Genomic DNA, 15231 nt, shown 5'->3' with positions numbered 1-15231 from the left:
AGAGGAAAATGGTCTAAGTAAGAGTTTTAGGGTTGAGCACCATCTAGTGGACAACAGGGATACTGCAACCTCTAAGAAAGCAATTGTGTAGGGGAGAGAGGAGGACTGCATAGGTGCGCCATATTGATTCTGATGAAACCACTTGGCTAGTTGCTTGAACATAGGGTCAGCCTGTTGGGAAAAATGATATTTGCACTGGCCTGCTGGTAAACTAGCTAAATGATAATCAGTTTTCTGTGGAAAGCAAGACATACACTAGGCATGGGCTATCACTCTTATGCCTTTCAAATTCTTAAAGTTAACTAATGACTTTCTCTCCTAAACCTTGTCTTTGTAAAGACATACATACATACATAATCATTATGAAGCAAGATCTGGAGCCCCTTTATCATCCTGATCACTGTCCTTTGTACTCTGTTCTCCCTAAAGTGTAGACCTTCTTACCTTAGAGGAAAGGGGATTTCTTACCTTGCTGTGATAATAACCAGACACACCAAGTTTACAAGCATCGAGATTGAGTGGTTTATAGAAACTGTCCATGACGCAGCACTGACGAGGCCAGGGGTAGTCAGCATCATTATTCTCATCCCGGAAGGCCGACTTGTACTTTTGCCAATCTGATGGACCATTGACACCACAGCATTTTTCCTGTCCATGGAAAAAAAACAATATTTCCTTTCATGATCCCTGCTAAAGTAGTTACTGGAACAAATAAGGTATTGAAGGGGAAGCAGAGATCAAATATTGCAACATAGCTTAAACCCACTCAAAGTCCTACCCTTAAAGCTTATTAGAGTCTCCATGTGGGAAAGAGAGAGAAAAAGACATGATTTACTTTTGATTTATTGATGCTAAAAAAGATGTATCCTCTCATTCTAAAATAATGAGCCCACATCCATCCATCCATCCTTCTTTTAAGCTCCTTGAGAGCAGGAACCATTTTCGTACAAAAACCTTTTAGTTTTGGATCCCCAGCCTCTTGCACAGTGGCTGACCCATAGTAGGTGCATAATTAATTGCACTGAATCACATTGAATTTTGTCACTTATTCAAATTGTACTCTATATGTTGTAATACTTAGTTGTTTAAAAATGCTGCTATTAGCAAAAGACTCAACCAGTATTTATTAAATGTCTACTATGTATCAGGCACTGTGTTAGGTGCTAGGGATACAAATGAATTAGAAATAACCACTATATACATATATATACATACATACATATATATATGTATATATATATATTAACAAAACAAAAAGGCATCAGAATTCTGACTAATGAGATGACCGATAGACTTCAGAGGGCTGACAGTGAAGCATGTCTCTGCTTTTGGTAGAGAGGTGATGGGCTATAGATGTAAAATAAGGTATACATGGTCAAATATGGCCATTGTGTATGTTTTTACTTAGCTATATTACTTAGCTGTGCTGCAATGGAAGTTCTATGGGGTGGAGATAGGGTGGGAAGGACTTATTGGGAAGCAATAGTTAAGAAAGGCATCAATAAAATATTTTGAGGCAGCTAGGTGATTCAGATATTTATTAGCTATGTTACCATAGGCAAGTCACTCTGTGCCTCAGATTCCTCACCTGTAAAAAGAGAATAATAATAGCACCTACATCCCAGGATTGTTGTGAGGATAAAATGAGATATTTGTAAAGTGCTTTGTAAACCTTAGAGCATTCTAGGTATTGTTAATGAAAAGAAAATGTTAAATCAACACAATGTTCCCTAGGAGCTATTTTTTCCAGTAATAAAGAGAAGCCAACACTAAGTTATATGTGCTTTTTATATCATGAAAGGCAGTATGGTATAGCGGATAGAATATGGGCCTTACAGCCTTAAAGACCTGGGTTAGAATCCTTCATGTAAGACTATGTCCCTGAGCAAATCACTTAAACTCCCTGAGCTCTGATAGAGTTCTGGACTTGGAGTCAGGAAGACCTGAGTTCAAATCTTTTTTTTTTTTTTTTTTTTTTGGCTAGTCAATGGGGTTAAGTGACTTGCCCAGGGTCACACAGCTAGTGAGTGTTATGTGTCTGAGGCCGAATTTGAACTCAGGTCCTCCTGAATCCAGGGCTGGTGCTCTATCCACTGTACCACCTAGCTGCCCTTTGAGTTCAAATCTTGCCTCAGATATTTGCTAGCTGTGTGACCATAGGCAAGTCATTCTGTGTCTTAGTTTCCTCTCCTGTAAAAAAGGGGATAACAATAGTATCTACCTCATAGGGTTGCTGTGAGGCTCAAATGGGATAATATATATAATAAAATGCTTCCTATACCTTAAAGGGTGGTACAAATGTCAGCTATTATTACTATTGATTAAAATTACAGTATATGATCAGAGAAGAGTCTTTCCTCTGTTGTAATATATTGCTGTGGAGTCATCAAACCATTATTTGGTCTGACCTCAACATTCCTAGAGTCCTGGGGAAGTCAAAAAGCTCTTTGATTTTGCATATTCTATGATTAATCATCAGTAAATCAAATGGCAACTTGCAAATGAGCAGGCTTGTGATATAGTGGAAAGAATACTAGAACTGGAGCAGGAGGAATTGGGTTTCTTTCTAGTGACTTCCTAACTGTGAGATCTTAGATAAAATGAAACAATATCTGTCTTCAAAGGTTTTACATTCTATTAAGGAGAGATGAGATATACACATATAAATGTATATGAAATAAATAGAAGGTAATTTTGGGGGAGGAGGAGGTGCTAGCAGTTGGGGAGATCTATTCTCCGAAGTAGGTGGCGTTGTTTTAGTTAAGATCTGAAGGGAACCATGGCTTCTGAGAGGCAGAAAAGAAGATGCACAAAGGCATAGAGACAAAAGATGGAATATCCTGGAAGCACAGAATAGCAGGAAGGCCATTTTGTCTGCACTAAAGAGGAAAGGTACGTTATAGCCAGGTTGTGAAGGACTTAAACACCCTAGAAGCATTTGCCCTATATCTATTGGATGGAATGGATAAACTCCTAGAGTCCCGGGTCCTGCTTCTGATACATACTAGCTGTATGACATTGGCAAGTTAAAGTCTCTCTGAGCCTCAGTTTCCTTAGCTGTAAAATGGGATAATTATGCCTATAATACATATCATAGGTTTATTGTGAGGCTCAAGTGAAATAATATATGTGAAATGCTATAAAATATCTATTATAGTTACAGTTATTATTTAGACATAATAATTAAATTAGTCATAATGGACAGATACTTGACAAAGTCAAGAACTGGGATTGAATCCTGTCTCAAACACTTCTAAGCTGTGTAACCCTGGAAAAAGCACTTAATCACTCTGAATCTCATTTTCTTTATTTAGGTCAGACCAAAATAATGGTTAGATTGCTCAATAACAATATATTTCAACAGAGGAAAACATTTTCCTTGTCTGTAAAACAGGACAGCAGTATTTGGCTCACAGGGTTGTTATGAAGGTCAGGCGAGGTAACATAGGAAAGTACTTTACAAACTTTATAGCTCCATGTGAATATTAACTATCATTATTATTATTAGTGGTGATAAATTCAGGATGAGTAAGGTAGCAGCCTTACTGTTTCATTTTATTTAAGATCTCACAGCCTGAGGACTCTCAGGATATTCTAGCTTCTGGGATTAGGGAAAATAATCAGTTAATCAACAAGTAATTATTAAACATGCCTACTATGTTTCAGGCACCAAGCCACATGATAGAGAAACAAAGATAAAAATAAAATGGATCCATCTTGATTCAAGTGTCTTAAATGGAAAAAGATAAGATTTTATTGCTTCAGATGAGTACTGAAGTACCAGCAAGTATTTGGATGTGGGAAGAGGCAAGTCAACTAAATTTAGAGGTTTAAAATTAGAAATTAGTTGAGCTATTTTTAGTTATTTTTGCTTTGAACTTTACTGCTTTTAGTGTAACTGAAACTTGGGAATATTTTTTCCCTGAAGATTAATATCTAGTACAAATATAACTGAAAGAGAAAACAAGAGGGCCCCAGAAGGATATTAAATTTTTTTGACAAAATTATAGCCAACTCTATTAGTAAGGCTCTTATTATCCCACTTGTAAATTTTCCAAAAGCTTTTATTCCCCTCTGGCTTTTCAGAAAATTCATTTCTGTTCAGTAGCTCAGTCAAAGGGTAGACATCTGCAGAGAAATGGAAACAAAATACTAAACACACCAATTTTCTCCTTTTTACCAGTTCCATTGAAATATTTGGTGAGAAGAAGTTGAAATTATAAATACTACTCAATTTATGTAATAAATATTTTCAAGCACACGTATAAGTCAAAAGCAAGTTTCTATCAAACAAATTCTTTTCCTGCTGATTTTAATAAAAAAATTGGTGATATGTTAACATGGAAACACATATACACTTATGTAAGTAGTATTATATACAGTGTGTGTATATATGTATACGTATATGTATTTGTACATAAGCATATAAGCATTATCTATATCTATTTAATTGTGTTGAGTTGAAAATCTTGAGGAAGGGTTAAGGCTTAAGCCTTAATAAGGCCAGGCTCATCACTTACTAAGTATATAAAATTCTTTAGGTCTTGGATAAGTACTTGTGGTTCCAGTATCTTAGCTTTCCTTTTCCTTTCTCCCTTTGTCTAGGAACAGTATTTATGACATCTATTAGAGGTGGGTTGCAATATCATACTTAACCAGAAGGTGACTCTGTCTTGTACATAATATACTCATGGGTGAAAAATTCTTCAATGCAAGGATTTGGGGTCTATAAAACATGTTGTTTTGTCTTGATTTATGTGTACAAATTAAATATTCTGTCAAATACTTTTTTTACCCTAAGGGAGATAACTGTAATGGTTCCAATTTTCAATGGTTCCAATAGTTCCAATGGTTTTTGAGGGGTACTATCTGTAGATTTCAATTACTCATACGATGCTCATAGAATACCAAGATTTGACTGGACAATTAAAACTTACGCAACTCTCAGGGAACTGGAAGACAAATGGGAAGTCAGTGACAGGGAAAGGAGCTAAAATGAAGTCTTGGTGATCATCCTTCTCTGCTACTTGAGCTTCCCGTCTTCTTCCCCACTGATTCTAGGTCTAGCCAATGAAAGTGAAGAATCAACCAAAAAATATCTTTCTGATCACTATATTATAATGGTAAATTAACCCCATTCAATAAACATCTTCTATCTTAATACATGATAGGCCTATGAAGTGCCAGATAATAAGCGGGGTACAGAAGGCCAGTGTTTATATATGTTTGCATATTTTCTAAAACGTAAGGAGTTCGGAACTATTAACATTACTTTGTAATGTAAATGGTACAACATAAATTTTTGTCGTGTAACATCTTGTCATGTAACATTTTCTAGGCCATGTTTACTCAAATCTTACATGACTATCATCTCAGTGAATGACACCAAGATTCGTAGATCTCTGGTCCAGGCACTGGGGTTCTGATACATGAACCTCAACTTTATTTGATCTAGAACCCAGGCCACTACATACTGCCCAATCATTTTAAAACCATACTCATTGCACTATAGCCACCATCATCCCACTAGAAGCTGTACTCTGTTCCTGGGACCCTGGGCTTTGATAATGAATGTAGGCCTTATCTTGCCCAGAACCAGGTCATTCCCAGACTAAGTCTCTTCAAGTCGCCTCATTCTACCCTGACCCTTTCCCTATTAGAATGTAAATTTCTTGTGGACGGATACTGTCTTGCTTACTTGTATTTGTATCCTCAACATTTAGCACGGTTACCTGACACATAACAGGCACTTAAAAATGCTTTCTGATTTAGTCATTAATAGGCTTCCCCATTACAGTTTCATCTTTAAAATTTTTTTAAATTTAAAGTTCAATGTCTTTAGTTAAGCTTAAAAATGATAAGTTAGTCCAAAGGCCATCTATAGTCAGGTACCACCCTACCTTTCCTTTAATTTTTTTTTAACTCTGAACAATCACCAAATAAAATGAATATAGAAAAAAAAAGAAGATTGCACATAAAACTACGAATCTCTTTTAAGTACAGATTATCTTTTTTTTTCCTTTTTAAGTATATAAGAAAACTGACTGCAACTTTCAAAGCTATCCTGCTTGTCTGTGTTTTCTTCTGGCCATCCTCCTATTCTCTTCTGGCCATTTAAAACATGTTTCAATGACCCTCTTTTTCTTTTTATTTTTTTTGGGAGGGGAGGATTGTTGCCTTCTCAATTCACCACTCCATTTGAAATAAGAAAAACATGTTTGTAACAAAAATGCATAGTCAATCAAAACAAATTTCCTCATTGGCCATGTCCAAAAAGATATGCCTCATTCTGCACCTTGAGTCCATCTGGTCTCTGACAATCTCATTGTAAGAGAAGGCCCTCCTCTAAGCCATTCAATCCTAGCCCCTCTAGTGACCTGTTCACACATGGAAGGGCCTCATAGGCTGTCATATTCTCACCTGGAGCATGAGGCGGTCCCAGGTTTCAGTCACTCCTCTATTTTTCCATATGTCATCATTATTGGACTGACTTTTGCTCTGGTACCTTTCCAGCATCTGCCTCAGGAAGAGGTTGGTAGTGAACTACCAGGACAAAAGATACAATAGGATTAGCCTGACATTTTCCAAGCCTGGTCCTTAGAAGCACCAAAGTATATTAAGGCTAAGAGGTTGTCTATCATAGTGGAGATCAAAATTGTATTCAGTAAGTTCAGGTGGAGATTGGCTATGAGTCTACTTCTGGATGACCAATATGAGAGTACCACAATTAGGCCAAAACAGAGGGTAATTTTAAATTTGTTTAGGCTGGGGAAAGAGAGGGAAGAAGGAAGAAGAGAAAATACAGCCACAACTAGCAAATATGTTATCAGGGACAAATTGAGTTGAGTGGTGAACTCAGGGGGTGGTGGGGGTGGTATCAGATAATCCAATCCAGTTGAATATAGTCATGTTGGGAGAGGGGGCAGGGCCCATGCCCCAGAAAGTACCCCTAGGTACAGATAATGGTCTTTAACCTCTTAACCTCCAACAGGGAGACAGAAGCAAGGAGAGGAGGGCAAGTAAGGGGCACTGTCACGGGGAGAGGTGTGCAGTGGTGATAGGATACTTGGAGATAGTAGCCAGGGGCTGGCCAAAGGGAGTAGGGGTAGCTCTACTATGGAGGCAAGGATTCTGTGGCATAAAGATGGTGGAGGACTATGAGACCCAGGAACAATGGGCTGGAGGATGGCGTTGGGAAGAAAGTGTGCCCCTTGAATGTCAGCATCCTGGGGACAATCCCTGTTTACCCTCTTCCTGATTATGGCTCTGACAGCAAATGGACATAGAGAATCATGTGTCAAACTCAGATTGTATCAGAATGATCATTAGAAAATATCCTCCCAGACACCCCCAGTGGAGACCAGACTTACAAAATCTCGCTGCACAGCTGCTGTGACACTGGATGCCATTTCAAAGGCATATACTATAAACATCAGAATAAAATACTAAAAAAGAAGCAAAGTACAAAAGTTATGTGTCATCTAAAGGCACATATCTCTAGGACTGATTATTTTTTAAATGTGGATATTCATTAAAATATTTATTGAATACATATTACATGAGGCTTTTTGCTAGCCTCTAATGGACCTGATTCTTCTCTCTGCGTTAGTTGTTTAGAGGTCATTTTATCCAAACCCCTCATTTTATTGATCATAGGATCATAGATTTAGAGCTAGAAGGCATCCTACAGAAGATGGAGCACAACCTCTTTGTTTTACAAATGAGGAATCAGTGGCCCCTAGGGAATTAAATGACCAGCCCAAGGCCACACAGATAACTAACTAGTGGATGAGCCAAGATTTGAACTCCCGTCTGCTGATGCCATATGCCGTGTTCTTTCCACTTCATCACACTGTTAAGCAGCTTTCTAGCTTGGTTCCTTACATTTTCCCATTGCATGGAAAAAAAGCCAAGGGGCTATCCCACTGTAGTAGCCGGCAGAAAGCTCCTTGACTGACTGACCTGTTTTGTTTACATAGGAGGAAGCAGAGGCTTTGTAGATCCAAAGGCATGGCACGACTCCTAATCCCCAAGTACAACACAGTGTAGAGTTCCAAGAACTGCACTAATCCAGAATAATTTGGGGGAAACCCCTTTGTGAATTCCTGAACAGTCTGAACTGCAGAGAAGTGGCATCGAGTTTAGCTAGTATTTCCACTACATCAGAGAGAAAGGAGCAGCAGGTTGCTGGTAAATGTTTAACAACTGGCTTTCTGAAAAAAATGTAAGCACATTATGCTTCTGAGCTTAGACATTGAATGATTAACATTTTCTTCATCACCTTCTTAAGCCTAGAAATCAACAAAACAAGAAATTAAGCCCTCACTTGTAGCATTTGCTGATTTCTGAGGTGTAAATGCTTGCACTGAAAATTTAATAATCAGGTCCAGTTATGAGTTGGCTCCATCACACTCCCAGAAAGGAGGAAAACTAGACATGAGACACACACATGCTGACTAATTTGCATTCTCCCACTCATAATCACCATTTCACAAAGAGTTTAGGTAGAGGATTAGGTGAGTAAAATGATGTTTGCTCTCCTTGTCTGGGTGACCTGTCACATATAACTAGGTGTACTTTCACCCCATATCCAGTTGGAGAATATGGAATCGCCATAAAAGTCAGATTTATTTCTTCTGAATTAGGGTTTTTTGTTTACTTGCTTACTTTGATCAGTCTTGCAGATGCTTTTCTACAAGCCTATGCTGGACAGGTTTGTACATAAGTGTGTGTGTGTGTGTGTGTGTGTGAATATATACATATATATATTTATTTATTTATTTAGGAGGGTAGAAGGAGGGAGAAGGGGATTAGGAGAATCCTTTTTTTCTTTTAAAATTAAATTTAAAAATTTTAAATGCACAAAAATCTATTTTTATCCCTCCCACATCTTTCCTTCAGTGAAAAAAGAAAAACAAAGCCCTTATAATAAATATTTATGGTATATATTTTTTAGACATGACTAATAGGAGAATTTGTTTTTATATGACTATACATATTGGTAATGGGTTTTGTTTTCTTATTTTCTCAAGGGTGGGAGAAGGAAAGGGGGAGAATTTGGAATTGAAAATAAAATTGAATTAATAATAATAAATATGCATAGTCAAGCAAAACTTCTGCATTGGCCATATCCATATGTGTGTGTGTGTGTGTATACACACACACACACACACACACATACACCTTGAGTCCATCACTTCTCTGTCAGGAGGCGGAGAGCAGGCTTCACTATTATCTGTCTTCTGGAATCAGGAGAACACATTTCTACATGTGTTGAGAGGACAACTCTGAGAATTGGATCATAGATCTAGAATTAGAAAATCCCTCAGAGGCCATCCAGTCTACATCATAACCCCTGTCCCATTTTATAGAAGGGAAACTGAAGTGACTTGCCCAAGGTGACTTAGATGGTAAGGGTCAGTGGTGGGGTTTGATTTAAGTCCTCTGACTCAAAAGCCAGTGCTTCTGCACTGTATTAAGCTGTTTCCAGGGACCCATTACCTACATACAACTAGGCACATAACTAGTTGGGGGTTCCTGAAAAGATGTCTGGGTCAAAGCAGGTACAGATTCTCTTGCTGAATTCTCTTACTGACCCATAGGGTAACAGCAGCTATGGAATGGGGGCCACCTTTGGCCACCCATGAGAAGTGAGTGAAAGTGGGAGTCATAGGGAAGAGCCTCATTTTTCTTTTGTATAATGCTGGGTGCAAAGGAAGAATGATAATTCAATTCTCCCCTCTGGGCTAGGTAGGTTTGTCCCTAGGCAAAATTATGTCAAGTGAAGTTTGTCTTCTGTGGTACCTCTCTTCTAACCCTATCTTCCCTCTTCTCTTCGCTTACTGTGCCTTCATCTCCAGTATACTTCCCTCTCCCAACTCTCAAGTGAACTCACAGTGCTTTCCAGACAAAAGGAAAGGCAGCTGGCAAAGTAATTTTCAAAAGTATTACTGTCTTAATGTGTTGTTGTTCAGTTGTTTCAGACTCTTCATGACCCCATTTGGCATTTTCTTAGCAAATATACTGGAGCAGTTTGCCATTTTCTTCTCCAGCTAATTTTACAGATGAGGAAACTGAGACAGAGTTAAGTGACTTGTCCAGGGTCACACAGCTAGTAAATGTCTGAGGCCAGATTTGAACTCAGGTCTTCCTGACTCCAGGCTTGGCAAGCTATCCATTGTACCACCTAGCTGCCCTAATCTGTTGATTACCTTCTCCTGATGGCATCTATATTTTACCAAGTTTTTAGAATAACCCTAGCTTTATTCTGAAATGTAATCCTAAATTATATAGGAATGAATATCTAATTGTGTTCAGGATGTATAGCCTCTAAGTGGGGAAAGACAAATATCAGGGGGGGGAGGTGAAGAGTAGAGAGACAAACTCTTCCATATGTAAAGAAATTGAAATTTTCTTGGAATAGAGGTTTAACTGCCCTTAGTTTGCTATCTCTTCAGCCAGGAAAAGGAGACAATAACTCCCACCCTGACTACACACATTATGTCAGGAAGCTAAGATCATGCTCTGAAGAATATTAGGATAGTATTTTTTCCCCAGACACATCCCCTTTGTGTCCTGAAAGGACATTTGTACATGGTTAAATGCAGCACCTCATCTATGTAAGTGTGCTTTGCTGCAACACTGTCCCCTCAGCTCTTCTGTGAGGGCTCAGTTGTACTCAATGAAAACACACACACACACACACATACACACACACACAACTTGGGTAGTATAGATCTTACCACCAGAAGTATTTTTCTGTTTGACTTTACGATGCCCACAATGCCAAGAACAGACAAGCAGAAGAGGGAGATGCCAACAAAGATGCCAATCCAGGCTGCTCCATAGATGTCATCATTATCAGTAGCTTCTAGTAAAGGGTAAAGGCTGTGCTGGTCCGATACAAAGAAGATGCATTCTGCTGTCAGTGCAATGCCGCACATCTAAGGAAAGTCAACAAGTCAAGTCAATAAGTATGTGTTAAGGGCTTACTGTGTGCCAGGCACCGTGTTAAGTCCTGAGGCTACAAAGAAAGGCAAAAACAGCTCTTACCTTCAAAAAACTCACAGCCTAGTCGGGGAGATAAGAAGCAAACAAGATTGTCTCAAAGGGAGGGCAATAGCATTAAGGGGACTTGGAAAAGCTTTTTGCTGAAGGTGGGATTTTAGCTAAGACTTAAAGGAAACCAAGGAAGCTAGAAGACTGAGACAAGGAAGGAGAATATTTCAGGAATGGGGGACAGCCAGTAAAAAAGGCAGAGTAGGGAGATGGAGAGTTGGGTGTTCAAGGAACATAAAAGAGGACAGTATTGCTGGATCTCAGAGTCTGTGGAGGGGAGTAAGGTCTATTATCTTATTCTACATATCCAGTCCATCCCTTCTCTGTCAGGAGGTGAGTAACATCCTTCCTCTGGAATCATGGTTGGTCATTGTGTTGACCAGAGTTGTTAAGTCTTTCAAATTTGTTCATTTTTAATGTTGCTATTGAATAAATACACGTCCTGTTTCTGCTCTCTTCACTCTACATCAGTTCACACAAGTCTTCCCAGGTTTCTCTAAAACCATTCCCTTCATAATTCCTTACAACACAATAGTATTCTATCACATGTATCATAAAGCTCTTTTTTGACAAGCTGCCTTGGCTTTAAGATGTTGTACTCCTACTCATCTTGCCTACCCTTGCCCCACCCCTTTCTAGAAACTTCCATGTCCCACCCTTTTACTAAACTTCTCCTACCAAGCCAGACAAGCAGAAGAAGCAGATGTTAACAAAGATGCCAATTCAGGCTACTCTACAGATGTCATTATCAGAACCATGGTTGGTCATTGTGTTGATAAAAGTTCTTAAGTCTTTCAAATTTGTTAATTTTTACAGTGTTATTGCACAAACAGTTGTCCTGATTCTGCTCCCTTTACTCTATGTCAGTTTGTACATTTAGCATACCTAGCCTCTCCCTGCCTTAGGGATTCGAAATAACAACAACAACAACAGTAGCTAACATTTATATAGCATCTATTCTGTGCCAAGTACTATTGTTGTTGTTCATTTATTTCAGTCATGTCTGACTCTTCATGACCCTATTTGGGTCATGAACCCAAAGACAAACCCACTGCAGTAGTTTGCCATTTCCTTCGCCAGCTCATTTTGCAGATGAAGAAACTGAGGCAAACAGGGTTAAGTGACTTGCCCAGGAGCACACAGCTAGTAAGTGTCTGAGGCCAGATTTGAACTCAGGAAGAGGAGTCTTCCTTACTCCAGGTTTGGCACTCTGTGCACTGTGTCACCTAACTGCCCCAAGCATTGTACCAAGTGCTTTACAAATAGTATTCGATTTGGCTCTCCCAACAACCCTGAGAGATGGGTGTTGTTATTACCTTTATTTTACAGTTGAGGGAATTGAGGCAAACAGAGGTTAAGTGATTTGCCTAGAGTCACCACAGCTGATATGTATCTGAAGCTAGATTTAAAGTCAATTCTTTCAGACTCCAAGATCAGCATCAAGTGTTGCTGAGCCAAAAACCTGCCCCTTCCCTATAAAGCCCAGGGCCCTCACGTGGATTGGTGGGATGCTCTGGTATGAAGAAGATGAAGGAACCAGGTGTCCCACACATAACTAGGATGAGAGCCTGGAGGAGCCTTGGTGTGCCAAGTCCACAGGCAGTTTGTTGTATGATCATTGGTAACTCTCCCCACCTCCCCTTCCTGTGCCATGAGGACAAACACGCCGGAGGTTTCCATTACCTATCCAGTTGTATCTTTGATTGCCTTAGTCCCAAGTGCTTCTGTGCCTGGGTATTTTAGCTGAAGCCTTGGACCTTTTCTCATATGAATTAACATCCACTTTAAAAAAAAGTCTATTCCTTTTTTATTGCTTATTATTATTGGCTCCTTTTGTGAATTTTCCACTGAGTTCTCAAATTGCTGGCCCAATCTGAGACAAACACATAGATTTAGAATTGGAAGTGGCCACAGAGGTGTTGTGAGTAAAATTCAGCAATAGGTAGACTAAGGCACGTTTTCTCTGAGCTTTACGGCTTAGTAGCAGACACCACCTTTTAATAAAGCAGGTCTAATGGCTTGCCTCCATTTAGCCAAAGACAAAGAACTGAAAATGCAACTCCTTTTCATAAGCATAGAACAAAGAACAGAACAGAGTAGGTGAGGAAATCATACCGTTGGTTATGGGGTTGACAACAACATGGGGGTGAGGGATCAGGATTGGTTACATTAAGTGGGGCTTACCCACACACATGGGACTAGGACTAGGACCCCTCTGTGTCCTAGAGAAATGCTTTATGGATTTATGAGACCCAGTTGTATCCTAAAGCTATTGATAGTGGACCAGAGATAGTAAACTCACTGGTGCCCGCGTCTGAGATAAGACCACCTTTAATTGGGCAACGCAGGGCTGAGATCGGGCCAGGTCAGCTTATACACTGTCGGGGATAACATACAAATGTCATGGAGTTTCTCCAGAGATGAAGTTATGAGAGATAACAAGCTTCTTTGGCACAAAGTGATTTGCAGATGATGCAAGGGTGAGAGTTCCCTTAGAATTAGGGTGTTTTATGAGAGTATTGACTTCTAAATTTGGCTCAGAGTTTTTCTTTTACTAAAAGTGATCAATAGAGAGAGTACACATTGGCATCTAACTGTGAGAGAGGAAGACTGAACTTCTGAACTCATAAGCCTCACTCAGAGACAAAGAAAAGGCTTAGTTTTGTTACATAAAATACAGAATAAGGCTACAGAATAGAATCAATGAGAGTGAAACCAATTATAAAATACAGGATCAATAATTAATTTTCATAGAAACCAGCCCTTTCATTTTACAGATGAGGAAATTGGGGGCCCAGAGAAGTTAAATGACTTGCCAGGATCACCCAGCTATGCTCTGAGGTATGATTTGAACCCTGGCCTTCCTGACTCCAAGCCCAATACTCTATCTACTACACACACTGCCTTTTTCTCTCATACACAAATAAGCAATTAAATGATATTTCCGGAAAGAGAGAGCACTAATTCAGAGTTGAATCAGGGAGAATTTGTTGTCAACCATCTAGGACAATTAGGTGGGAGGTTCCAATTCCCTCAGGGGTCTGGGGCAGTCTCATTAGCAGCAGGGCAGAGGAAGAAGGGATTCCTATAGGAAGAGGCTTTAGGATTCAGCAGGGAAAGCCATTCCCAGCCTCCTTGGCATTTCTTCACTTCTTGCTGGGGTGGCTCACTAGGGAGGGGAGAGAAGAGATCACTCACCCTTTTCCAACCACACACTTTCAGTGTATTATAGTGATTCATACAAGATTATTCCTTAACTAAGATCCAAGCTCACATAGTTAAAATAAGGTTTTAAAATGAAGATAAAATGAGGGGCAGCTAGGTGGCACAGTGAATAGAGCACCAGCCCTGAAGTCAGGAGGACCTGAGTTCAAATCCGACCTTAGACCAAACACTTGACATGTACTAGCTGTGTGACCCTGGGCAAGTCACTTAACCCCAATTGCCTAAAAAAAAAAAAGGAAGAAGACAAAATGAAAGAAAGCTAATTATACCATTATTTCCCTTTGAACTTGGGATTCAACCTTGGGTCTGTCTAAGGGATTTATCTATTGCTCATTTGAGGGGCAAAACTTCCTGAAGAATACTTGAGGGGAGGAAAGATTTTTTTTTTAAATTGATGCCTTTTGTTTTTACATCATGTTCATTTTGAATATATGGCCATGTGCTGATAAATGTTTAACAACTAGCTCTCAAAAAAAAAAAAGCTGGCCCAACATATTTTCAAGTTTGAGCTGCATTATTAATATTTTCTCCACCACATTCTTTAGACAATCAACAAAGCAATAAATCAAGTCCTAATTTGTAGCATTTGCAGATTTCCCAGGTATAAATTCTCACATTGGGAATTTAACAATCAGCTCTTATGAGTATGAGCCAACTCCAGCACACCACTTTCTATAGATAATGTACTTTCTTTGATTTTGGGATCTCTTTCAAGAGGTAATCGGTGGATTCTTTCAATGACTATTTTACCCTCTGGTTCTAAGATATCAGGGCAGTTTTCCTTGATAATTTTTTGAAAGATGCTGTCCAGCCTCTTTTTGATCGTGGCTTTCAGGTAGTCCGATAATTCTTAAATTATCTCTCCTCGATCTATTTTCCAGGTCAGTTGTTTTTCCAATGAGGTGTTTTACATTTTCTTCTATTTTTTCATTCTTTTTATTTTGTTTG

General features: G+C 39.1%; 1 protein-coding gene across 2 annotated transcripts in view; it reads right to left on the bottom strand.

Annotated features, from left to right (window-relative positions):
* Positions 1–15231, bottom strand: part of UPK1B (uroplakin 1B) — a 41596-nt gene that overhangs the window by 11039 nt on the left and 15326 nt on the right. For both annotated transcript variants that reach the window (XM_027867863.1, XM_027867872.1), the window contains 4 exons: positions 10743–10943; positions 7371–7445; positions 6421–6543; positions 469–648 (listed from right to left, as the gene is read on the bottom strand). In XM_027867863.1, the coding sequence (XP_027723664.1) occupies positions 469–648; positions 6421–6543; positions 7371–7445; positions 10743–10943 (579 nt within the window). The remainder of the gene's footprint in view (positions 1–468; positions 649–6420; positions 6544–7370; positions 7446–10742; positions 10944–15231) is intronic.

Source organism: Vombatus ursinus, unplaced genomic scaffold (genome assembly GCF_900497805.2).
Source record: "Vombatus ursinus unplaced genomic scaffold, bare-nosed wombat genome assembly UNPS02001419.1, whole genome shotgun sequence".
NCBI classification, from domain to species: Eukaryota; Metazoa; Chordata; class Mammalia; order Diprotodontia; family Vombatidae; genus Vombatus; species Vombatus ursinus.
The sequence above is the reverse complement of the archived record's forward strand: the minus strand, read 5'-3'. Positions and strand labels throughout refer to the sequence as shown.